The sequence below is a fragment of the Falco naumanni genome, chromosome 1 (assembly GCF_017639655.2).
Source record: "Falco naumanni isolate bFalNau1 chromosome 1, bFalNau1.pat, whole genome shotgun sequence".
NCBI classification, from domain to species: domain Eukaryota; kingdom Metazoa; phylum Chordata; class Aves; order Falconiformes; family Falconidae; genus Falco; species Falco naumanni.
In genome coordinates, this window is record NC_054054.1 from 109,321,458 (window position 1) to 109,348,440 (window position 26,983).

The window sequence follows — 26,983 nt, forward strand, 5'->3', positions numbered from 1 at the left end:
TGTTCCAACGCTGATAAAGACACTGCCTCAGAAATCTGAATATCCCACTGGAAGGGCATCAGTACGATACACACGTTTTAATGTCAGCATCTCAGAACCGGATGCGCAGTAAAACAGGTTCCCCTTCAACTAATACCTCACCCTCCTCCCAACTTCCCCAGTAAGTATTATCCATAAACAGAAACACAGTAAGTTACTCTATATCTCAGTTCTGCAAAAAACACTCAGACAGAAATGGTAAAAATATCGAAGTTCCTATGACATATTAACAAGACCCATTTTTAATCACTTTTAAATTAACCAGATGAACAATATTGAGAGTGTTCATGCTGGCTATCTGGAGGCAGACAGGGAATACTCCAACGGCCGGTGATCAACTCTACAACCTTATTACCTTCTTTTCATACAGCTTTTTATATACAACATGAGAAGAGACTAACTGGTGTTTTCTTACAAGAGAAGCAAATGAGTGCTGCTTAGTTTTGGATGGGATAACTCTAGTTGAAAATATAACTCACTGGATAAACTTTTAATCTCCAGCAAAGTCCTGACACTTGAAGAGGTGGACTGTAAACAGGATCTGCTCGCTGACGCAATGTACTATTGAAAAAGGAGAAAAAATATTTGCTATTGGGACAAAGCAAACCCCTCCATGAAATAGTACGCTGCATATACACTTCCACACTCACACTCTACAACCATCCTTCTTGCTATACACAGCACGTAGCAGAGTACAGGGCTCATGCAAAATGTTAAGTGTCCATACAAATATATGTATTCCTTGCAAAATTATTTTTCCTCTTTGAAGAAGAAAAATAAGTAGCTTGGCTTTATCATGGACAATCTTTTTAGCTAACAGTTTAGCTAGGGTTAATTGTTCACCTGGTAAACAGAAGATTTTTGACTGAATTCCCATAGCTTAGTTCATATCTCACAGTTCTCAGTAGAGACTGTTCTGTGTTTTAAAGAATACTACTCATCTACAGGAGAAACAGAAAAAAATTACCATGAATATTTGGAAGCTAAGACACATCCTTACCTGAAGTTTTCCAAGACAAACGTAGTTGAGTCATAGGCTGGAACCAATTCACTGTGAAGGGGGAGGAGGGGTGGGACAGGAATATATTAGAGTTGAATAACGTGACATTAAAAATCCCAACTTTTGTAATCTCCAGAAGTGTTTACCAGAGCCACTGAAATTCACTACAACTACACTGTGTTATTTCAGTACTTCTGAAAATTCTATTTATAAGGCTTCTCCCCAGTACCTCTCCATGTGATATCACACAGTAAAACAAGTATGTTAAGAAGGGAAGAGCAACTGAAAGCATTTAAGAGGATTTGCCCTTTTACCTGTGATGGCTAATAATCTCTTCATATAGTGAATTTTTAATGTAAGACTCCTTGGTAGTTCTAGAAAGGATGAAACTATTGTACGGCTGAAAGCACAAAGGTTAAATGGTGTGTACCTTACTGCCAGTGGAAAATGAACAGTCAGATTTAAACTCTCCTCAGAAGCATTTAACTATCCTTTTCAGAAAACACGTCAGGAGAATAGTTTTGAAATGACATTTAAAAACAAGCCAAACCAATTTTTGCTAAAGAACACAAAGTTTGAGGAATTCTTTAAGACTTCTCCTACTTTTGATTTTTTGGAGATTCTTTTCAGCCAGCTAGCCTAAACTCTCACCAGACTTCCTCAGAACCCAGCACTCACAGCACTCTCTTTACGAGGAACTGTGCTATGAAGTGATTTTGGCTATATATTCTGAATTAAGGTGACCTGCAGAGACATCCCATGAGAGCCTTGCAATTATACACCGAATGACCCAATAAGAGAAAAAGGACAAATCAGTAAACTAAGTGTAAAAGAGAAAAAAACCTGTCAGCTGGAACCCACTGTCCTGACTCCCCAGCAGGGACTACAAACATAAAATAAGCCCTGCTGGAACAGAAAAGCCTACTTGCGGCATATGTTACTACGAGCAGCAAGTTAAGCAGTTTATAATTTTCAGTGTCTAAGTCTGGACCCAAATTCAGTCAGAGACAATAGGTTTAACACAGAAACAGACCGAATCACTTTAGCTGAGAAGTATGACTCTCCTTTGCTAGAGGCCGGTATCAGGCAACCTCTCCAGCAATCTATCCATCAGCCACCTATCGTCCACCCTTTCAAACCCTCGTGTTAAAATGCAGCGGTACTCTCCGTCCTACTTTTACAAAAGGCTGATGTACATAAGAACGTATCTACCTCCCAGACTCACTGGAACATCCTCCTCCATATAGTGGTACAATAAAATGGGAAAGAGATACTCTAAGCTACTTTAAATATTATTTTAACAAGCAAAACAAACCTTTGTGAGATGGCTTTCCCATTCAGACTACAACGGAAAGAAAAGGCAGTACTTACCTTGTGAAGTCTGGGGGGACAGGAGTAGTGACAAACGAGGCCATAGGCTTCCGATGAACCTGCTGGAACATCATCAGGATCTCTGAACTTTTGGATATCAACTCACTCTTACTGCATGATCTTAACTATATGGGGGGAAAAACCAAAGAAGAAAAAAAATTCCTTATGTCTTAGTACAAACTGTAGGTTTTGACTTTTTGTTTATAAACAAATAAATGGCATGTTTGTCACAGCTTCAGAAGATTAGCTACAACACAATGTAAAATGAAGCTCAGAGTTTTTTGGTTGGGATTTTTTTTGTTTGGTTGTGGTTGGTTTTTTTCCCCTCATTTGTTTGGGTTTTATTTCCCTTGAAACAGTCAGCTCTCAAAACTAAGGATTTGGCTATGATAGCTGATGGTTGTGTGTTCTAAAATTTCTGTTAGGAAATCAAAACAGATATTCTGTCTCACTCCAAAGCTTGTGCAGTCCATTTGGGGAGTCCTGAATATTTAAGACCCTGCAAAATTCTACAATTAAAATTACAGCAACTACTATGTACTTCATTTAGGTTAAACTAATTTATATATGTCCAATTAATACCAAGTCACATCTACTACTGTGTTTAGGCAACAATAACAAAGTAAATCAATCTGGAAAGGACACTTAATTAGACTTTGGGTAATTTGCTCAAATATATCACAACACAGCGATACAAGCTCCTGTGACATTCGATAGTCCAGCACCTGGCAATACAGCAGTAAAGGAATAACTAAAATGTAGAACTTTGTTTTGGTCATCCACATTTCAACAAAGCAAAGCCTATATTACCTTAAATAGCAGCCCCAAAACCCCACTTCAACCCACTTCATTCAAGAATATCTTATAAAACCACTGTAGTAACAAAGGTTTTTTCAAAACCTGAAAAAAAAACCCAAAACCCAAAAACCATCTAATCTTAGATGTTCCTTGAACAGCTAGTACTGTATTTTCTGAATGTCTTTACTAAAGGAGGCAACCTACTCTGGTTCTTATTTATACTTTAAACATTTCAAAAGCATATCTTAGACTTACATTTCAAACTTTGTCAGGCTTAAGTGAAATTAATGTGTACATTTTAAAGTCAAATTTTTGCTACGAGTTCTTCAAATAATTCTATTACTTTCACAAAAAGAATACAAAATTCAAAGCCTCTCGAGAGACACACACGATGACTTCAAGCAGAGACCTACAGTTGTCAGATGTCTGCATCTTCTCTCAATTTTTTTAGTTGGTAAGCTTTTCCTCCCAATTTGGAGGGACAAGAGGTCATGTTTCACTAACACTAGCGTGTTAGCATTTTAATGGGTTTTTTTCTGCAAAAGAGAAGCTGATCTGCAGAGCTGCATACGCATTGCTATGCAGGATTTGAAGGTATTCATTCAGGCTGCAACACAAGTAATTTCTGAATACACAGACAGCTTTCAACAGGCATAAAAAGATATGCTGATGGAGTATGCAGGAGCACTCATCCTCCTGATGTCATTGATTCTTCAACTAAGACATCCCATTACAGGTATGCAATAATTAAGTGCAAGGAGAACATGATAATCACTGATCAGGTGAGAAAGCTTAGCATTCTTACTGAATCAAAAGCAGTGGAGGGAATGAAAAAGGAATACAGGACAAGAGGTATCAGGCACAAAGCAGCTTAGCCCCCTTTCCCAACTTAAAATGTCAAACTCTGCTGAAAGGCAAAGTAAATAGAGTAATGTTTGAAGGAAGAAAACCCTTCCATGTCCTCAGGGCAAGTAGAAATTGTTCAGGGCAAGTACAATCAACCTCTGCAGAACCTGAGTATTTCACTTCCAAAAGCTGAGCTTGTACAGCTAGAAGCAAGACGAAAAAAGTGATACCATGTCATCTTCTTGGAAAGACAAGTGGACAGGAATAAAATAACTAGAACCAGTTCAGTTTTCTTCAAAAGCACAGAAACAGAACATTTTTGTTTAGTCTCCATCCATTTATAGCCACCACCCTTCATACACAGTTGGCGGCAGCAGAGCTAAGAGAAACTACCCACAGTGTCTAAATGCTGTTACCCTAAACTAACACATATCTGAGTAGTTTTATATGACATTGCTATTAATTCCTGTAGTAGTTTTTCAAGAAACAGAACATCTTTTATCATTTCTAGAAGACAAACTTATTTTTAAGAAGAAAATGTGCAACCCAAGGTCACTTAAATGAAAAGATACCCTCAGAAATATCCATCAATTAATGGTTTATGAATAAATAAAATAATGAGAAAGGCTGACTGAGCAGGGATCCATGTAACACAACATTTCAGCTCTTTTCATAATCACCTGATGTTCTACTTCTTGAAGCAGGGATTCCAGAAGCTCAGTTTCTTGAGTAAGTGATGTCTTTTGACCTGTTTAAAGAAAAAACAAGAAGTTTAAAGAAAGTAATAATAAAAAAGACATACTCACTGGATTTTAAGAAACAGAGCTTTTTCTTTTTTTTTTTTTTTACCTGGATGCTGCCCTAGAACCTACTAAGGTAAAGGATTTCTAAATATACCAAGGTTGATTGAGAAAGCATTTTAAAAGCAAGCCTGTGTTTTTAATTAGAGCTGTAGTGAACAACTCACTTGAGATTAAGGCAGTAATGAAACATTCTGTGTCCCAGAAATGGCAGGTTTGCTGTTTTGGTGTGCTTTTTTGGACAAAAAAGCAGGTCTGACTTCACTGAATTTGCTCTCATCCACACATTCTCACGCTCTCTTTTATACTAGCTGACACTTTTCTCCTAAAAGCCACCATTTCTCTTGACTTTGATGTTGAAGTGTTTTCTTTATAAAAAAGAACAAACGATGTTTAAATGCATTTGTACATTTCAACTAGCATCAAGACCACAACAAGAAAGAATAAAAATCTAAGTCACACTTGTCTCTTTTCCATCATGGGGATTTGCTTTGACTCCATCATATATTGCATACCTGAAGAGCATTTGGCAGTTGTTAGGAAAAAGGTGTTACATGGGCAAAATATTAACCTGTACATACAAATAATTAAGCCATTCTACCACAGCTTTAACACTGATCTTTAATCAGTATACACCAAAACAGATCTTGTGAGCGCTTACTGTATTTGATATAGGTACAAAATATGTACGAATGTACACATCCTGGATTTAACTTAACGCAAACATTTTAAAGTACTGACATGAATTTGAAACTTGAAAGATAGCTAATATACATTTATTATGTTGTTTTGTTTATAATGGAAATGAGCTAAGGGAATAAACGCAAGCATGATCAAAGCTAAGGACATTTTCCAAGCATGAACATTTCATGTTTTCTTTGGCTGGGTGGCAGGGAGACAGGGTGTGTGAAGATTTCAAGCATCAGAAATACATTTCCAGCACAGCTATTTTATTGCCTTACTTTTAATTCCCAGACAAGTACACAGATACAAGGTCAAGCATATTTTGTCTGTGTACTTTGATCTACTGGTTGTATACCTTGCAAAACTAAGGCTGTAAATGCAACATTTCAAGAGCTTCTAAAGAAACCAGTATTCCATGATGTCACATTTAGTGTGTGCTCCTATCAGTGCATTTCAGAAACGAAAGCACACATGGAATAACCACGGCACAGATGCAAAATCAGCTGAGTAAAGCATGCACAAAATTATAGCCAGCTGAGGAATATTTGGTCCTTCTCACTGAAAGCTACACTTCTCAGCAGTGTTGCTTCTATAAGCTTCCCTATCTGTCAAGTGTACCACCTGCCTTCTCACCTCTTTATACCAAAAGACAGCTAGTGACCTGTCCCCGGTTAGCAAAAGCACCAGGAACCAAATTAGCAGCTCTGATTACAGATGCCATGTTCTTCATTTGCAGACAAGGCTGCCTGTATCTATGGATCTGAACTGTTCTCCACCAGACATCACATGGAGGCTTCTAATTTTTTAAAATTACATTAAAAGGAATATATATTACAAACATGGCAAATTACAAAGATCAACTTCTTGGCTAACACAAATAATGGTGTAAAAACACCTTAGGTGAAAGGTAGTACACATCTTATAATTAAATGGGAATGTTCTCCAAGTTATTATACAGGAGTTTCTAAGAGAACATAACCAGATTATGTCTAACAACTTAGAACTGTATCACAGTAACTGCGTAATTACCTGAAAGCTTTGCTGTAACTGCAAGTTTTCTGTCAGCAGTTAACCTGGTTAACACCACAAAGTGTGTAAGCAGCCATACTCCCAGGGCAAGAAAGTTTCTTAATAGATTTACACATTGTTAATATATTGCACCTACTCGTAACAGGTCAGGCAAATACCTACCCATTAACGTTATAAGCTTATTCTTCAGCTGAGTGTCTAACCGGGCAATCATCATCTCCACTGCATTCCTGATTTCCCGAACTCGCTCATCCTTCGCACTACGCACTGCCTCCACATTCCTCTCCTAAAACAGCATTCACGAAAAAACAAGCACAAAAACAAAGCCTTCACACTTTTGCACTTTTCACTCATTTACATGTTGACTCCACCCCCTCAGATCCCAGAAATGCCTAGGCCTCCCTAGAGTCCCCTCCGGCCCTGTTTTTCTATGAGGAAAAAAATTTTTAAAATCCTGGTCTTACTGAAGCTTGCATGTTCAGAACAAGAAAACAGGAATGTGTTTTTAGATGAGCTGTATCACAGGCTATTCCTGTTGCCAGTTGTAAATATCCTTTGACTTTCACTGAATACATACGCATGCCCTCTGGTGGGTAACCAAAGGTTAACAGTAAACTTGAGCAACATTCCCTCAGTACATTTAGATTTGTCATATGGGGATTCTTTAGTATCAAAATTTGTAAATTCAACTGCCAGTTTCTCTTCTGTAACTTCAGCAGCACCATAACCAACTTGGTGATAAAACAGTGACATGTGAGCTGAAGCAGAGCTAACCTACCACTGCATGTGGCAAACACCTACCTGAATACAGCACAGACAAAAAACATACAGAAACTTGTTTAAAGAAACCTTATTTTATTTGTACAAAGACTACACTATAAATGTAATAGCATTCAGCTGAACACAAAAATAACCCTTCCCAGAATACAAGAAACTGTACTGTATTGTTGGAACCCCCACTGAAACTGCCAAAGCTGAACATGTTGATGCTTGGATGTCTAACACATTTACCCCTATGGGGAAGAACAAGGAGGTACAGAGTTCAAACCTTGAACTGGTCAGCTGCTTTACAGCCTATCCTGTAAGCTCATATATACCTTTAGTTTATTCTCCTAAAGCAAGTAAAATAAGCTCCATCAGAATAAAGCATTTTTATACTTGTGTAGCATGGCAGACTGCATTTGTACAAGAGATGACAAAAAGACATCTTCCAAAAAACTGCCTAACTCTAGCTTTTAAATAGCATACACCAAAAGAAAAACTCCCTTTGCTAAGTCACATCTTTTTCTGTCTGGCAACTACAAAACAAGTATTGAGAATAGGTTGATCTTTCCACATTGTGTAAAAAACTAAAAAGTAAGAACATGTCTCTATGGGATAATCCAATTACCTTCACAGAAGCAACAGCTTCTGAACAGGTGCTGAAAACTTCATGAGTTTTCACGAAATGGTTTCCATTGTGTTTTTAACTGAAATGGTGTTTGTTTCCCACCTTACAGTTATCCTTTGACAATGGCATACTACAGGAAAACTTAACGTTATCTCGGATCGATTTCTTACCACTTCTTGCACCAAACTGATCAATTCCATGAGTCTTCGCCTCAGCTTTGCCACTTCTTCGTTTACTTTTGTGACATGTTGCTCATAGATTTCTGCCAGTGGCTTAAAAGTATGTCCTCCATGCTGTTAAAAAAGAAAAAGGGGTGGGCGGAGGTGGAGGATAATAAAGCATCTCATTTTAATTTCATTCCACTCCTATTAAATTACTGAGAGGGGAAGAAAGCCTCCTAGTGTATCACTCATCTTGGAAAAGTTCCAAAGCAGATTGTATGTAGGAAGTCTGTCTTTCACTTCCCTTCATAAGAAGTCATGAATTTGGCTTTCATACCATCAAAGCTTCCTGTCAAGAGTTATTTGGAGTCTCAACAGTCCTCCAAAAATAAACTGCTTCATTCACTGTGCCATTCTCTAACAAGTAGGGATAGAAGGGTTATTTTATTTTTGTTCTTATTATTAAAACACACTTTCCAAACAAAGGCAGCACAGTATTAACCACTTATATTCCAAACAACAACAGCAGTCTCTCCTTGAAATATACAAGTGAAAGGATAATAAAAAGCATGGTGAATTGTGCTACTAACACAGCTTTGAAGATATCTGGGATTACAGGCCAGGATGTTTAAATAACGTAAGCGTTATCTATATTTTCTAAGACTTCTTCCTTTGCCCATACAATTCTCACTACCATTTAAGTTTGTCCAAGATCTCATGAAGTCTATAACAAGGAACATAATTCTGACCTCCTTTCAGCAAAAATTCAATTTGCTTCTCTAATTATAAACAGAAGGTATTGCCTTTCACAACCAATGTCCACCTTAAATTATAAATACACCTACAACTACAGTATTTGCATGGCAATTCAATAGCCGTAACAATAGTTTCATAGCATTTCTATCTCTCTAAAGTGCTGTCCAACATAACGCCTGCAGTCTCTTATTGTAGCATACCACATGCACATATATGAGCAAGTAAGCCTCTTCTTACCATCCCTCCCCAAAGCGCGCACTGGTGGCAGATACACTTCTTACAGGTCCAGCAGAAAACACTAAGCTTTTCATGATGATTTTCACACCTTAAACAGAAAACACACTTATCAATAGGAAACAACTATGAATTTCCTGCAAACTCAATTTAACATTTTCACTTGGTTTGCTACCCGATACCGAGAGTAAAGCACAAGACATCAGCATAGTTTTGCAAGAAGAACACTTAGATTCAGTAAAAACCTTTTATAAAAGAAACATTGCTCTTAGTGTTCTCTCAGCCAGTACTTCACAGAGATAAGAGAGGAAGTACATTACTAAAACTGAATTTCTACCCAGCAGATAAAGGATATCATCAACGAATCAAGCTCAGAATTCTGGAAGTTAATACTTCATATTATTAAAATCCTAATCATACGCTACCTAAAGTATCCACAGAGCAATGGCTCATAAGCTTTTTGGACAAAATTGGTCTTTGCAATTTCTTAAAATTTCAGGAACAGCACATCAATCAACAAATCAAGCACAGACCAGGCAGACCAGGCCAGATCTTCTCTCTTCCCCCTCCATTAGGATTCAGGAACTGAGGGAAGAGGCAGGCACAGAACACATCCTTAGTTCCCGTCCATCTTTCAGTGCTTCTCCTCACGCTTTTCTCTTCCAGATCTCCAAAATATATCTTAAAACACATAACACCACTGGTAATAGGATAAAACCAGGAGAAAAGCCTGCGGAGAAAGTCCTGACAGTTGCTCCTAGGAAGAGAATATATCAGAAAATACAGGAGGCTCCAAAGACAAGGAAGGAGAATGAACAGCACTAATGTGACAGATATAGCAACAGTAGTGCTTTCTGTGGCACTTTACGTATTTCCTTTGATCTCAACCTGAATTTATCAATGACATTTTCGCAAGGGACTAAAAGACATCTTCTCAGAACAGCTTCTCTGCTTTTACATGCTGAGATACCAAATCAGCACCCACAGTCTGAATGGGACTGACAAATGAGCAAGCCATCGAGAGAAGACTTTTATTTCATATGTATGGTCACTAAGGGTTAAGAGCCTTAAGAAGTATTACCACCCTTCATGTTTCCAATACGTCTCATTTTAACTATATTGAGTCAAACTAGAACTAGTGGTAGTTTTCTAGAGAGACATCAAAGAGCTTTTCTTCTGCCATTACATATGACAGAAATTAATTCCAACTTCTAGGCAGACAGCAAGCGCAGTTCAGCTTTTGATTAAGGAGAAGTTATTGCTTTGTTCCATGATTCTAGTAACAAGCTGAAATTAAAAGCCCATTCATATAAAGTGAACTGCAAAATGCTTTATGTGAGGAATACTCCATTTACTTGTCTTTTTCATTTTCTTCATGCTTTGTGAGATTGCACAGTTGAAGTGTATCAAGCTGCTGCGTGACCTCTTCTGCCCAACGACAGTTTACGAGCTCTCGTAGCTGCAGTGGCGCTCTGTAAAAAGCATTGCTAGAGTTAAAGGAAGAACTCAGCTCCAGGAGCTAAAAGAGAGCTTTGAAATTAATTCAGTTCATCAATTCTACGCTACCAGAAAAGTCACAGGCAAAGAAGCCAAAGCTGTACTAGTTATTTCAGAAAAGACAGTTAAAAAAAAAAAAAAAGAAAGAAAAAAAAAAAGAGAAAGTAATGTTTTAAGTCTATTTGCTCCTTTGGGGGGCTGGGGTAAGGCAGGAACTGCAACAAACCACCCCACAGTGACATACAGAAGAGCTACACAGGGAACTCAAGAACTATTTCCAGACCTCTTGACAGGCTCCTGGGTAACACTAGGCAAATTTTCATTTCTCAGTACTTCTTCAACCTCCCCCATTATTCAGCTATCTTCATCACAGTGCTGCAATCACCACCTTTGTAAAATATAGATATCTTTCTCTCCTTACAAGCATTTTAGAGCTATTGATCAAATACTTTACAAGCTGAATGTTAAAAAAGTTCTGCAGAAACTGTTGGTTAGTTGTTTTTAAATACCTCCTTTCCCTTAGGGGTAAAAATATGCTCTCTTTCAATTATTGCTCTATCAAGAGCTAGAATTGGTAGGTACTCTAAGAACTAGAAGTGCTAAGGGGTGCCAGGGCTTGGGGGGACAGGGTGGGGCATCACATTAAAAACCTAAAATACTGTAGCTATGTCTTAGACAAATCTGCAACACATAAGCTAAGTCACACAAATTATAGCTATAGAAAAAGTACACATTTCAGTCTGAAAACTGAAGTTTCTGGTTTCTCTAACTCTTCTAAGAGGACTACAAGGAGTTCTAAGGGGAATACCATCCAATTACCCTATTACACCAACTACATACACTGAACAGCATGTGTAACGGGAAAAACAAAGATCTCACTTAGCTTGTCACAAAACTAGGATGTATTTTAGAGTATTATACCACGGTAATTCTTTATAGTAAGAGCAGGCAGGTCTCAAAAAAAAAATAAAAAAATCAAGCTTACAAATTTAGTGCAACCTGCAGTGAAAAAAAGATCAATCATAACAGGACAGTACAACCAATTCCTGATAATTTATTTCTGATATTAAAAACACCTTACCTACAATGAGGGCACTGAGCTCTTTGTTCAGTCAGCCAACGCTATGAAGGAAAAAGGAAAAACATTTTTAAAGACACTGTAAGAAACAAACTGCGAGCACATACATTCTATCATTAATTAGGAGTTACTTCATTTTATTACAATCTTCCTTCCCATATTTTTTCCTTTTTTACAGATTTGTAATTTAACTGCTCAATCATTTAGACACAGAAGATGCTGCTATTTGTATCTTAGTAACAAAGCAACTACTTTAAATGTCAAAGGCACTTCAGTTAAAATTATACAGAGAAATCGGAGGTACCAGATATTCCATTAGAAGCCACACACCTGGCACAGATCCCCGCAGTCATGGGCTAAAGAGCATGTTTCAACAACAGAAAGCAAAAGATACAAGCAGCACATTTCTTAGAGTCTAAATTACTAGTCTTCAAGGTAACTTCTGTCTTCCTCTCGAGCTATTTATACACAGGCTAGATACCTGCAGTTCAATGATCAAATCCACAAGGACCCTCTGAATGTTTCTCTTCCAGAAAGCTCTGAAGACAAGCAGCTGAGGAAAGAACTTCACCTGCCCACTACAACTTACAAGTGTAAAATAAAAGCTCAGCAGCTGAAAGGCTTATATTTGTCAGCTCACTGAAGATTCTCATGAATAATCTCTCACCACCCCTCAACAATATGTCATCTAACACTCTTAATATGCAACACGAATCCTTCACCTATGGTTCTTGTCAAAGCTTTCAAAGTGAATGATAACTGTCTGTTCCAAATTCTGGAAATACTACTGGAGGTCTGAAACCTCAGCTGAACCCTCTCTCCCACTACGCTAATGCGTAACAGTGCCTGGACTGGGGACTGAAGTGTTACACATTGGTAACCATGACCTTAATAAATGAACTGAGGTTCAGCTGCTGCTTCAGCCTGTTATACCAGACTCCCTCGACAAAGATTTAGCCCATATCTGGTCATGCCATACTAGTTTGGTAAGCATTTTAAAACGCTTCCAAGGTGACAAGAGGTGATGTCATGACCTTCTAGTGCTCCATAATGACAGACGTGAAGTCAGCATTTGATTCCCGTCCCAACTTCTGTCTTCCATACAGGCATCACTGACTCTCAAAAGATGTTAAAGGGAGGATCATTAAATGTCTGCTTCTTAAAAGCAATTATTCTAGATAGTCCCTATAATTAGCACTACTGAATGCAATGCACAGCCTGCCTAGTTTTTCCTCAGGGTGTTGTAAAAGATTTTGAAAGGGAAACTAAAGAGCACAGAGCAGGAAAAAAAGGAATCCTTGGAACTCCAGGAAAAGGGGCAAGAAAGCAGCAAGAACATGTTCAGAAGATCAGTAGTTTTTAAGTTCATACATTTGCAAGAATAAGCCATAGTAAGCAAACTCACCCGAATACAACTGAAACAGCACAGCTTGGAGCAATGAGGACACAGACGTGCATCACGCAATTTCTCCATACAAATAAAACATCGGAATACTTCAGCAATGCTCTGCAAAGGGTAGATTATCGCTATTGTTAAGCCACACACTTCAAACATATCAGAGCTGCACTTACTTTCCAGGCAGAGTGCCAGGTTTCATAAACGCAGTTGCATTCCAAACAGCTACAGAGAGCGCATCTCTAAGCAAGATCCTAAGTCAAACACCATGGCTCTCTTCCCCACTTTCTCCTACACCACCAGCTCTCAGCACCCATTTTACAATGCTATTCTCCTTCTTCAAGGAACAGTCTCTTTGTTAGGCTAAGTGGGCCTTTCTGTAGCCAAGGCATTATTCCTACTTCTGTTGACACAGGATTGAACAGTTGCCAGAAGAAACCGTGCTGCACCTGCAGGTTCTGAACCCGTGAGTGTCAATGCACCTGCACTAAACCAATTCAAAAGCATGGTAAGTGCATGTAGGTGTTATACAGAATGCTAATGACAAGGCTTGAGCCAGATGGGGCATTTTTTTGACTTTTTTTTAAGATTTACATTCTTTTAAGGCCTACCATTAGCACTAGCTCCACAATTTCTACACTCACGCACCATTTAATCAATCTTAGGTCATAAAAATGTAATTTAACTTTTTTTTTTCCTGTGCCCATTCGAAGAGAGAAGCATTTTGTTCTTTAATACAACCACCTCATCTCCCTCCATTCTCAGAATGTTGGGAATGGTACTTTGAAATGTCAGGCAATCTTTGCTTTCCCTATTGGTAAGATTTTCTCACTGACAAAGAAGTTTACATTCTGTATTATACAGAAGCTAGACCCCATTCTGGCTTTAACCATGGAACTTGGAAGGATTCTTCAGATGGGCTAACTTTCCCCCTGCCAGAGCTGAAATTACAAATCAACACAAAAGCCAGGCATACCTTCAACGTACAGATACCACAGTACCTCCCATACATTCTGGTCGTCTTTAATGGTTGCAAACCATTAAAACGCAACACATGCATTTACAGGGAGTTATGGCACATGGGTCTTCTACATTCATCTCTTCTAACACTGACCGCAGCGGTGCATGAAAGCTGCCCAGCTTGCAGACACCACTAAATACTGGGCCTCCACACACGCCGAGGCAGGTTCTGTCAGCGCCAGGCCTCCATCCACCTCCAGAACAGGCACCTCCGATGTTCCACCAGTTTATTTTCCAACCCTGACCCCGTAAGGTCCCCTGCGTGCCACCTAGAAACGCCACCTCTCTACACCCTGCCGCCTTCCCTCAGCTCAGCAGCGCTGAGGCGAGCCCAGCTCGGTGCCATGCGCATCCCTGCCCACCGCAGAGCTGCCATCTGTTTACCGCCTCTCGGGCCGCCCACCGCTCGGCCTCCTTCCCCTCACACAAGGCAGAGGGACCTGGCGCGCACCCCGCGGAGGCGGCCAGCCCTCCCCCGGCCCTGCCCCGGGCTCCCGCTGAGGAGAAGGTGCCGCCCGCCGCCGCCTCAGGGATGCGCGCCCGGGGAACAGCGCTGCCCGCGCGCCGCCCGCCTCCCTGAGGGAGCGCGAGCGCAACCGCCGCCCAGCCGCTCACCTCCACGCTCTGCTCGTCCATGGCCGCGGCTCACGGCGGCGGGGGAGGCTCTCCCCGGCCCGTCTCCCTACCACACGGCCCGGGGGGGGAGAAGTGGAGGCGCGGGGAAGGGGGTTTAGGGGCCGCCGGGCAGCGGCCGCGCCCCCCGCAGCCGCCCGGCCATGTTCGCGGGGAGCGCCGTGGCCCCGCCCTCCGCCAGCCCGCCCTGCGGCCGCCGGGGCTGCACCGCCGCACCGCGCATGCGCCAGGGCGCCCGCCGCGCCCGCAGGGGGCGCTCGCCAGCGCGCGGGAGCCCCCGCCGCGGCCCGGCCGGCGCTGAGGGGAGCCGCGGCCGGCGGGGAACGGGGCGCCGCTACCGGCACTGCCGGCCCGGGAAGCGGCCAGAGGTGCCGAGCTGGGAGCCCCGCAGGGCAGCCGGAGCGCGGCTCCCCGCCGTCGTTGCTGAGCGCTGAGTAACGCGAGGGACGCGGTCGCTTCCCGCGGGGAGCTGCCGGCCGCTGGGTTCCAAGGCCTGCGCCGGTTGCTCGGTGCCGGTGGCACGGTGGAAGCATGGCCGCGCACCCCGGCTGAGCTCGGGGGTGCTTCCACACCCCGCCCGGGGTCAGCCACGGGCACGGTACCGGCCCGCCAGGCCGCTGTTGCGGCTGGGCAGCGTGCGGTGCGATCGCTCCTGCGCTGCTTGCCCACTAACAGGCATCTGTAATTATTTCAGCCAGATTTCACCAATAAATTGAATACTTAAGATTGTTCAAGGCAGTGGGAGTGAGGATCAAGTCCCCTATTGAACGTGGATCAATGTGATTAAGTCTAAATGCTTAAGTACCAGCTCAGTTTGTGAAGTGACAGCAACCTTGTAGGTAAAAGGGGCACACTTGGCAGCAGACATCATAAAATCAAGGCATATCTGTTCTTTATTCCCCTTTCTTCTTTGATGTACAACCTGTTCCTCGTCCCAACAGACTTAAAGAAACCAACCAGTTCATGGGTGAGTTCAGAAATCAGCTTTTCCCTTCCCAAGGGCAGTAATTTAAATTTCCTTCCTTTGGCAGCCATCATTTTTCACAAAAAAAAAAAGCAAGGGAACTTAATAAAATTGGTATTGCTCTCTCAAACTAGGCTGAAGTAAACATAAAAGCATTATACATAAGAAAAATAGCCCTTTTTTGTGGGGTCTAGTTTTTTTTTACTATGAGGGCGGTCAAACACTGTAACAGAGGTTATAAACTCTTATTCTTGGACTTTTTTCAGGACACTGCCCTGAGCAACCTGCTGCAGCTGGCACTGCTCTGAGCAGGGGCTTGGACTAGGCAATCTCCAGGGGCCCCTCCTGACCTTGGCCATCCTGTGGGTCTGCAATTTTTCTGGACTGTAAAAACCCACAAAAAAACCCCACAAGACAGTTCACATCAAAGGAACATTAAAAGGGTCAGGGACCAGGTTCAGGGGTTAGGGCAGGGCTCAGGGTCAGGAGTTACATAAATAAAAGCACAATAAATCTATGGTCTCATCTCCTTAGCTTTCATCATTTATTCAGGAATGTAAGTACAATTAAGTGGCTTGGGTTATTGGTCTTAAAAACCCACTCAGGAACGTAAGCAAGAATATGGAAATGTCACGTGGCTATCAATACTCTTCAAAAATGCATCAACTACAACATCCAAGATACAATAATCAACACCTCAATGGTTTTTAACCCTCCAATTTTAAGTATTACAAGTAGAATTTGTATACAGAAACGTTAACAGCTTTCCAGCTCCTGGACACCACAGAAATACTTGCCTGTGAGTAACCCAGGAGCTATGACCAAGATGCTTGTGTTTCAAATGAGAATGGACTGAGCTTTCATTTACACAACTAATTTAACATTTCCTTGTTTGTCAAGTTCCACAATAGCAAGTTCTTTCAAGATTTGTGTTATTGAGTCAGTGGCTTTCATAATCATTTTCTTCATCCGTGAAATACTCAGCGCTGCCCTGTAAGACAAAAGCAAACCCTTTAGTGAAGCAGGGCATCAAACATCAGGTCTGGCAGAAAAAGGTTAAAAAATGTATACTGTTAAATTAATGATTTTTGCGAGTGCTCTGTAAATGCAAGCTTCAGCTGAGCTATACTCAGGATTAATGGTTTCTGGAATACTGACACTCTGTGGCCTAATGGCCTCTTCCACTTGTGATTCCATTTCTTCAACAGTTAGGCAGGTTAACTGCTGTGCTGCAGTCTGTTCTTGTGACAGAGGTAGGCACTAGAAAAGGAAAACAAACAGAGAGAACTCTGATACTTTCAGTTCCTAGGGTGACGATATTTACAGAAGAACTCCATGTTTGTGTAGCCCTTTTCTCATGGAAACTAACAGTAGACTCCTACTTTCCTTCAAATGAAAGCCAATCTACAAGCAAAGCGTTTCTGAAAAATCCAACCATAATATTCCTTTAACATCAATAGTATAAATGATTCAACAGAAAGAAGATAGACTATTCAATAAAAATAAGTATTTCACTTAAAGACTTAACATTTCTCCACAACAGTTCAATCCATCTTTGGTTTAGGACATATACAAAGTACAAGAAAATCTTTATCTAAAAGTCTAAATATAACTCAAGGGACAAGTCTTCAACTTTAACAAAATCCAAATACAAAGTTATTCTTGGCAGCATATCCTTAGACCATAGGGAAAGAAAATATTTTTTCCTTTCTGTGACCTATAACGACTGTCTTTTAAATCATTATACAGTACATCCTATCTATAAAGACTTACCAGGAACTTGTCAAGAGCTGTTGACAGATTAAACGTAATCTTGGGGGACTGTCATTAGAACACTGAAGTGAGAGCCAAGATCTGGGAATACGGTTTAGTCACACCACTTCTGTCTTTGCCACTAGACTATCAATCGGCTTTTTTTTATCTAAATCGCCTTATTTGTAAGAGGACAAAATTAATGCTTTCACAACCTCTTCAAAACTGTAATGAAGCAGTGTCTGAAGACCACTTACAAAAATGCGTTGGCTGTTTTTGGGTTTTTTAATAGATAAGCACTATCACACTGAGAAAAACTTACTTTTTTGCACTAATATATACTAATAGCAGTTCCATCACATATGTTAGAATGCGTTGTTTTTAACTTACTCTAGACCGTGAAAATGTATTTGGCATTCAAAAGCTTTTTTGCTTTTTAAAATTAGTTTCACTTTCTAATTTCTTTAAGGTTGCTACTTTTAAAAAATGTCAGTGTAGAACTGCGACACAGCTGTGGACAGAGGCATCAATTTCTATGAAACTATTAAAACGTGTCACACTATTCACACTATTATGGTATCCAACCGCAAACCAGAACACCCCTAGCTCAACTGTTGAGTGATAAATCAGGCTTATGATTTACAAGAGCTCCCATCTTGCAAACATTTCTTCTGGTAAATGGTCTTCTTATCTTCCGAGTCTTCAAAGCTTTCACATATAACAGTTTTCAATGCAACTACTCACATCTACGTAAAGGCTACACAAATACATGTTCATTTACTGAAGTGAGACCCAAGTGATTAAAATGGAGATACTACCTCAAGATCAGCTTGTTGCTGTAACGTCTGAACCACCTTCATTGTGTTCTCTAGAGCAGCACGGATGCCCTTCATGGATTCTTTCTGCTCTATGGAAAATTTCTTCAGCTGCATACATAACATTTTATAACGGGATTTCACCACTGAGATTTCATCCAAAACAGCAGCTGGATTTTCCTGTGTAGAAAATAAAAGTGCATTTAAACTATATAAGAAAAGAAAATTAATGTGGCCATATAACAATGAAAATTTTAGGCGTTAGAGCCACTAAAATACGACATGAAATGACCCTTTACAATGAAAAGTGTAGCTGTGACCATCTGTTTCACCTATACATTTAATTTTTCATAAGGCAAAATGATGGTGTTAATAAAACAGCATAACTCTGTGGTCCCACAACAAATAGAGGATGAATTTGTTGTGTTGATGCATTTTAATGGCTTTTCTGAGTTGGAATAAATTACAGACTTTTAACTAAAAATATTATTTTTCCACTACACATTACAATATACATGGAGACAAGGACTTATTTATAAAATCCTTTACATGATGCCATTTATTGTTTTCCTCTTCCTTTCACCTCTGCCCCAAATCTGAATTTAGTCACTGCTTATTAGCAGGTTTATCTTTGATTTCAGAGTAAGGGTGTGTGTTAGCTCAAATCAGAATGTGTCTCTTAAAAGTACTACTCATTTCTCAGAGCAGAACATAGGAAAATTGCACTATAGCAAGAAATCAAGGGGGTTTTGTTGTATTGAATTCTGTACTGAATTCATATTAGACCAGTTACCTTGATACACAATGCAATAAATACTTCATAATAATAAAACCTAACTGCCAGACAAAAGAACAGCCACATGTATTTTAGGATTAAATAAAATTACCCATTTATTACCAACTTCATGCAAAATACAATAAAATCTATTAATTTTATCTGAAAATACTACCTCTGCTGCTGGATTATCAGGAAGATTTTTCATTAGTTCAAACTCCAGTCTGTTTTGAATATAATCCAGATCAGATTCTGCCTTCTGGAACTAAAATATTTAAGGTCAGCCACAGTATATTAAAAAACAAAAATTGCAGACAAACCCCAACCATTTGCCTTTCCTGTATTTCAGGAAAGCAGAAGCCAGATGCCTCTGTTTTAAAGGCTCATGTACTGTCAGAGTAAGTTTCTATTCCTCCAATCTATTCCATTAACTAATGTTTGCCAATTATGCTGGCACACACCGAGCCTGAAAAATAGAAAGCAAGAATCTTTCAGAGTTAACAGAAGCATTTTTCTCTCACATGTGAAAACTACATGTGTGTGTAAGCGCGCGCACACACACACACACACACACTTTATTAATTTGACCCTCTTTCCATTTGTCTAACCCAAATTACCCAATTGTTCTCTCTGAATCTTGCCATTAGTACCTTTTCCATGCAGCTCCCCAAAATACATGAAAACATTTCCATCTCTTCCTATGTTATATGCCCTTGTAATGCCAAATCTCTCCAGATGAAGTTTTTAAGTGGTACTTCAAAGTGGTAACTTGTATCAATAGAAAAGAACATGCATCTTTTTTTAAACCGATCTTCATTGGTGATTTTTTTTCTCCTGAGATATTAATGTATCTTCCATCAATTTTTAGAGCTTTTTCTTGGCTAGTTGCTCTTCTTTTCAAACATTAGAAGTTCTGTTAGCAAAACTGTAATACTCAGTTATTTACACAGCAGAAATTATAAGTGTTCAGGATCCAAGCATATTAACAGAGATTTTATTATAAATTATATTAGAAATGCATTCTCTCAGATGGTTATAATACCCGTAATACATTTTATTATTCTGCAATAAACCAGACTGACAAATAGATAATAAATTGATGACATCATATTTCTTTCCTTGGGATAAATAAGCCACCAGAGAATTATCTAATTGCCTTGTAAAACAGTCTGCTGATAGCATTATTACTTAATTAATTTTAGCCTGCAATTTTAATATCTATTAAGGACTTCTGCTTTAAAGAAAGGCAGTTTTCCCAGTTCACAAACAACTCATGAATTTTTTAACATAATAATTTGGTGATTTTAAAGTCACAGAAGAGACAGTGAAGAAAGCAAGTTAAAATCGTGTTTTGGAACTTACTTGACTAACCCTGCAGTAACCATTACAACTTTTTTAAGGATCAAAATAAGGCTGTGTTTGTTAACTGTATCCCAAAGTACTAACTGGCAGTGTTAAAAGGGTAGCTAAACCAACAAACTTCAGTAGTCTGTGGATGTAGCACGTCGTCAGGCCTGGATACTAAGAGGATGTTTATGTTTTAAACATCAGCCTTGGGATCCACCTTCAGGAACTGCCATTAATACCTTCGAGGCTCTGGAACTCCAGCTAGCCTAAAGGAACAGTGTTCGATCCAAAGTATTCTAGAAGTAAAATCCCCTTACTGATGTAGTGAAAATGTATGATGTCTCATCCTTCAGTAAAATTTCAAATAATAGCTTAAGAAAAGGAAAATAAATCTAGTAAAGACCTTGAGTATCTATAAATCAAAGGGCAAGCTTTTACCCATTAGTCCATAACTTACCATCTGCCCAACAAAAGTCCTTCCCACATCTACCCCAGAAACCAGCTGTGATAAAATGCAAGAATAAAATTGGTTTTATTATACTATGCATTCGTAAAGAGTTCATGTGGGATTTTTTTTTCCCCTAACTGCTCAATTGTTTCTGTTCTACCTCACTAGCAAATGTTTTTAGGTTTCATTTCTAAAGGCAGGCACTGCAAAATGATAATTTTTTGCTTTTTTCCAGCCTCTCCATTTGATTGATCTTTTGGGAAAGAAGACAAAGGATAGGGGTGGCTTTCAAAATTAACCATGAAGCTCCATTCCCAAAATACTCAATACTGATAATTTGAGATTTACAGAACAACAGCAAGCCACTAACACCATGCTACTACTATGAATCAAGGCATTAAAAACTGGATGTGAAGCTGAATGCTTACCCATCCTGTGGCTATTTAAGATTTGCGCTTAATGAAAATATTAACACAGCTCAGTATCACTGCTTTCTCCTGAAAGTATACTAACTCTAAAAGAAACAAAATTTATTATCAGCAATTTCAAAGCATGTTTATAAGCGCTGCCATATGTTCCTCCATTACAGTCCATTTTTCCTTCATTTTATAACTATTTATTTCTTGCTGCATTTCAGGAAACATACACCGGCAAAAATCTCACCTTAACGTTATAGATTAGGAGCATTCGTATGATGAGTATTGTACAACAGTCACAGAAAATGCCGTTTTCAAAATGTAAATTTGTGATTTACTCACAGGCTTAGCAGAAAATCTTAGAAACTGTGGGGCAAGACTCAAGCCATTGCTGCGTACTCTGCTTTCAGATGCTTTGACAATACTATTGCACTGCTAGCTGTAAAGTACAGTAGTGCAATAAAGTCAGAGCATTCGTTAGCAGCAAGAATTCTGTACAAGTAATCAATACACTCAAAATATGTATCGGAAAAAACAGGTCAAATCAGACAGTGGTTTCTGTGGATCGTGGAGAATTGGATAAGGTTAATGTTCACCAAGCCCTAATACAGACACACATGAACTCACATATTTCAAGACATTGTTAATACTTATAATCCCTGTCATTCCACTGACCGGGAGTGGGGGGGAGGGGGAGGAGAAAAACACCCAACGAAATGCTTAACAGATTTGTCAGAAATTAAATTCCAAACATTTTGGTGCTCTTTTAATTCCAAACTACACTTCCAAATGTATTTATTTCTTAGATTTGACTCATGGCAAGCAGAGATTCTAAACTGCTATCAGACAGATGTTCTCAAACTACATTACAGGGAATATTTTCTGGACACCAGGGCTTATTCTTCTCATTTGCAAGTGCTGAATCACTTTAAAATGCACTTAAACACACGCTCATTTCCCAACGTTGTGGAGGTACATTACCACTGGGGTTACACCACATGGGTGTCAGAGCACCATCAGAGTGGGGAGGTATTTCATAAATCTCAATAAAGGTTTTACTTTTTCATCAAACTGTAACTTCATATAAAAAAGTTTGAGAACTCTGAGGGTTTGAAGGCGCTAAGATTCTTAACAACAAAATGCAAAGAAACAAGAATGGGATGGGTGATTGCTGATGCACACAGAGCAACAACCTGAGTCAACTCCACACCTGTAACATTTCTCTGGAACACACTGTAGGAAATAAGAAAACTGTACTGTGTTCTTTCCTCTTTGCAAGGCACTTATTTTTAAGAGAGATACTGGCATTTGTCATTAAAAGACCAGTTAACATTTCTCCTTGGCAAAGGACTGGAAGACAATGAGTGCAAAAAAAAAAAAAATTAGTGGCAATCCCATTTTACAGTTGTTTTGCAAATCACCTTCTGGTCTCAGAAGTGACTTTTGACTTGTGACTATAATACTAACAAGAAGAATGAGTAACGTAGATAGTATTGCTGGCCAATGCCCTTTTAACATTGCACTGCTTTTTGTGCATGATCACTAGTAGTACAACATAAAAAGGGCACTGGACAGACACCACTCAAGGGAAAAAGTAGGTCCACTATACCAAAAATACACTGACAGAAATTAACTAAATCACTCTGCATGAAGCGCTCTCAGCTCATCTGACAGTTTTATCTATTTGTTATCAGATTTTACTAAATGGATGACCACATTTCTCTCAGTGCAGACTGATGTGCAAGCTGGAAGGCACTAGCTCGATGTGCGAGGAACCACGCATTAAAGGTTAATGAAATGGTTGTGGGTGCAGAAGGATACATTTATCACCAGCAACTACCACATACTGTTTTTGCATTAGGGGCCTGATGCCGTGTCTGTTGAGGCTGTTGGACAGATCTCCAGTCCCAGCAGACTTCAATGAACACTTGTGCTGCACAGTCTCAGGCGCCCAAGCCCTCCACTACAGCACCCAGCATTCTTAGTTAGTCTGCTTTATAATCATTTGCTTAATGAATCTCATCTTATATTGCAGATATTATGGTTCACTCAGCTTTTCTTGTTACTGTACTTTAAGCAATAGTCTCAAATAACATCAATTACCCAGTATTTTCACACGTGTCATTCTTTTTAAGCTCCTACAAATTAGTTTATCCCTGGTACCATGAGACTAAAATGAAGCTTTCCATGAAATGCATGTCAAAACCTCTGGGGAAATAAGAAGTGTTATTTTATCACACTTCTGTGGAGAGAGCTGCCTTCACAGGAAATCCAGGAAGAAGAAACAATAAGCGCAAGGAAAAGCAAGAGACACAAAGTTACAATATGTGAGACACAGCTGCCAATGTACATATTCTGATTAACTGAAGAGAAACATTGCACTTTTGAATGAGCTCTGTATATAGGAAACGAAGAAGTGAAATTGAGGTGTGTTTAAGAAAACACCCTCTTCTTAAAACAAAAAAAAACACAGGTGAAGAGGCAATGGCCTTGTGCCCCCCAGCAGTTTTAATGGAAGAAGGCAGCCAGGCATACCATCCTCCTCCACCTTCTGCTAGAAGTTAGCAGAAGAATCAAATGGAAAAATGTAAGACTAACAGGGTGAAATCAAAATCAGTGTGGTTTTCGAAATTTTTGTATTACCCAAAGATTTGGGGTAATTAGAACAGAGTGAAAGACCGAGCTATGATCTCAAAACCTTTAGAAGTTCTATGTGTCATCTCAGCAGGTAACTGACCCAAACAAGCTCTCCACCTTGAAATTATTTGTGTGATGACCACTTTGGTCTACTCAAAGTAGATCATAAGACAGTGTCCCATTACTGTCTTCTTGCACTACCATATATAAAAGCCCCTGTTAACTTTAAGGGAGCTGAAATACCTCTCTGACTAATTACATGTACTAAAATGAGAATCACTTAAGAGACTTTCAATAAAACACATAAATAAACCATAACATTAAACAAATAACTATCAACACCTAACCTAGGTATTGCTAAACAGATTTCTAAATTATTATTTCTAAACTAGGCTTTAAAAAAAATACTAAGAAAAGATATGGGGAGATCAAACTCATGCTATGGGCAAGGCTGAGGTTTTGAATTTGAAATGAAAATAACTTCAGAGCTCTGACAAGAATGTAGTTTATTTTCATATTATTACCACCCTAAGCATGTGGTATGATGACTACAGTTTAGTAGACACAGAAAAAGAAAAGTAACTCCACCTCCTCAAAGGCATGGTTCCTTCAAAGAAAAGACAAAACACCACCACCTTGTTTTTAAAGTGCAGTAAACCTGAGAATTAGGGAGGATAGCTTGATTTCTCTGATCTTTCAAGTAACACAGGTATTTTGGCATTTATTCAAATTGTTACTTTTTATTTCTTAACAGAAACACTATTACAGATGAAAATATTCGTTCAGAAGTGTCTTAATATTGCAACCTCACATAGGTCACTCAACAAGGCGACAAAGGCACGTTAGCAGAACAAGCTCAGGTTCAGACAACTTTCAGCCAGTGGCTTTCTTTTCAAACAGACACTGGACCAGCACTGCTCCTAATGCTGGGGGTGGGGCGGGGAACGCACTATGCTGGTGCTGGAGAAAAAGTGCCTGAGGGTACAATAAAGTGAAAGTAAACTAAACCCAGGGCGTTAAGCAGCGCACCAACTTAGCCTATTACAGTGAAAAGGGATAATGTGGATGTACAATATCGCTCAGCATGTTCTCCCTGTGTTCCTCTTATTCTTAGTTTCTTTTGAGTATGCCACTTGCGGTGATGTTACTGTGTACAGATAAGAACTAGGAGACTATTAAACTAATTTTTACTTAATGAGAACTTGAAACCCAGAATGCTGGAGGAGAAAAAAAGCCAAAGATACATCTATGGTATTATTTGTCTCTGTATTGCATAATGTACGTTTTTCTTCCATTTGTGGTTTATCAATTAGGGTACCTAACACTGCTGCTAGGACAATTAAAATTACAAAAAACTTCTGGAAGTTTCCAATGAAAAACCAAAACGAGCATATTTTGAATTATTGAGTACAAGCGCTTTAATTTATGTAAGGATAGGAATGGAAATTATATTCTCTATTAAGCTTTTGGACACATAAAATATTCCCCAACCATATTAACCAAGAAAAAAGAACCCTGTAAACAAGATTACGCTGTGTAAAAATGAATATCAAGATCTGAAGGATGCCACAAGGAACTTGGCTGATAAAGAAACAGTTTTCCAGTGCCTCCCAATACATAAAAGCACAGCATAGCGCTTTTATTCTTTTCTTTTCTGCCTATTTTTTCTTCTTTCTGGCTCCTCCAGGAGCGGGGCGGGCAGAGGCGCCCGTTACATAAGGTAGCCCAGCCTCGCCTCAGGGCCCGGCCCGCGGGGAACCGCGACCCACCGAACGCCCGGGGGCTGGGGACCCCGAGCGGCTGAGGGGAGCCGCCTCCCCTCAGGCATGCCCACGGCCGGGAGCCCGCGGGGCGGCCAGGCCGCCGCACGGCCCCGAGGCGCGGAGGGGCGGCCTGACCCGGCCCGGCCGGGGGTCGCGCTGCCACCCGGCCCCGCACGCCCCTCTCCCCAGGGCGAGCGGCCGGCTCCGCAGCGCCCACCCGCGGCGAGCCCGGGGGGGAGGCTCCCCGGCTCCTCGCCAGGCCTGCCCCACTCTACCTGCCCCGTTCTGCCGGGCAGCGGAGCCCGAGGCCCGCGGCGGGAGCCCATCCCGCCGCATTGCCGCGCTCCCCCCCACTCCCGGTGCGAATGAAACAGTCCAGCCAGCCTCTCCTCCCCGGACCCCCCCGCAGGGAAAATGGTCCAACCCAGGTGAGAGCTCCTCTCACCCCCCGCTAAGGGAAAATGGACTAGTCCGAGAGCGCTCTCCTCTACGCTGCGCCCCCCCCCCTCCGCAACCCCCCCCTCAACGGGGAAATGCCCCGGCCCGGCCGCGCCCCTCGGCGGCCCCGCTCCCCTCGCCACCGAGAGCGGTAACCGGGCCCGGCCCGCCCCCGCCCCCAGGTGAGAGGAGATCGGCCGGACCCTGCCCCCGCGCCGAGGGGGTGAATGGAGCGGCACCAGCAAGCCCCGCCCCCGGGGGGGGGGGAGCGGAATGGACCGGCCCGGCCGAACTCGCCTGACCCGGGCGGCGGCCGCCCCGGCGAGGCCCGCGCGGGCTGCGCTCAGGGCCCGGATGGGGCGCGGGCGCGGCCGGGGGTGCGAGGGAAGGGCGGCCGCCCTCCCGCCGCGCCCCCCGCCGCGCCCGCGCTCCCCTTTCCCTCCCTCAGGCGGCAGTTCTGCGCCCTCCGAGGCGCTCCCGCCGCCGCCCCGCCGGCCCCCGGCCCGGCCGCCCCTCAGCCCGGCCGCCGCCCGCGCCGCCCGCACTCACCATGGACTCGAGCCTGGTAACCGCCGTCTCCATGTTGAATAGTTGACATTCCTCAGGCGGCGGCGGGGAGATACCCACCCCCCGCTCCGCAGGATGGGAGAGTCGGCAGTCCCCATTGGGCAGCTGTCACTGGCCGCTCGTCTCCCATTGGCTTGCCGCTGACAGAGAGCGCTCGCCATTGGGTGGGGAAGATTGTAAACCCTCTCCGAGGTAGGGGGGAGCCCATTGGTTAGGAGAAAAGCTGCAGTTGGTGATTGGCTAGGTGGGGAAGCGCCGCCAGTCGCTATTGGTCCAGAGTGGAATCTAGCGGTGATTGGCTGGAGTAGGGAACGCAGCGCTGCGATTGG

The 26,983-nt window shown here is 41.3% G+C and overlaps 2 protein-coding genes across 8 annotated transcripts in view; both read right to left on the bottom strand.

Annotated features, from left to right (window-relative positions):
- Positions 1-14,913, bottom strand: part of TRIM37 (tripartite motif containing 37) — a 30,876-nt gene extending 15,963 nt beyond the window's left edge. For all 7 annotated transcript variants that reach the window (XM_040618058.1, XM_040618050.1, XM_040618081.1 and 4 more), the window contains exons 1-11: positions 14,715-14,913; positions 13,089-13,190; positions 11,687-11,727; positions 10,464-10,580; positions 9,112-9,199; positions 8,128-8,250; positions 6,730-6,853; positions 4,735-4,802; positions 2,411-2,535; positions 1,040-1,090; positions 519-600 (exon numbers count right to left, since the gene is read on the bottom strand). In XM_040618058.1, the coding sequence (XP_040473992.1) occupies positions 519-600; positions 1,040-1,090; positions 2,411-2,535; positions 4,735-4,802; positions 6,730-6,853; positions 8,128-8,250; positions 9,112-9,199; positions 10,464-10,580; positions 11,687-11,727; positions 13,089-13,190; positions 14,715-14,735 (942 nt within the window). In that variant the 5' untranslated portion in view covers positions 14,736-14,913. The remainder of the gene's footprint in view (positions 1-518; positions 601-1,039; positions 1,091-2,410; positions 2,536-4,734; positions 4,803-6,729; positions 6,854-8,127; positions 8,251-9,111; positions 9,200-10,463; positions 10,581-11,686; positions 11,728-13,088; positions 13,191-14,714) is intronic.
- Positions 14,914-16,218: 1,305 nt separating this feature from the next.
- SKA2 (spindle and kinetochore associated complex subunit 2) lies at positions 16,219-26,732 on the bottom strand. The gene is made up of 6 exons (XM_040618147.1): positions 26,637-26,732; positions 20,843-20,887; positions 19,214-19,303; positions 18,267-18,443; positions 16,855-16,956; positions 16,219-16,687 (listed from the first exon to the last, which is right to left on the bottom strand). Exons 1-6 carry the CDS (start codon positions 26,667-26,669, stop codon positions 16,637-16,639), a joined length of 498 nt encoding a protein of 165 aa, XP_040474081.1. The 5' UTR covers positions 26,670-26,732; the 3' UTR covers positions 16,219-16,636.
- Between the last annotated feature and the right edge of the window lie 251 nt (positions 26,733-26,983).

Bases quoted from the DNA above. Each gene is read 5' to 3' on its own strand.
- SKA2 (XM_040618147.1), bottom strand. From the start codon at position 26,669: ATGGAGACGGCGGTTACCAGGCTCGAGTCCATG. The intron at 16,957-18,266 runs GTAGTATCTCCA...TTCCTTTTCTAG, and splicing joins AGCAACAAGCTGATCTTGAG to TGCCTACCTCTGTCACAAGA. The intron at 16,688-16,854 runs GTCAGTATTCCA...TTTGTCTTACAG, and splicing joins AGGCCATTAGGCCACAGAGT to GGCAGCGCTGAGTATTTCAC.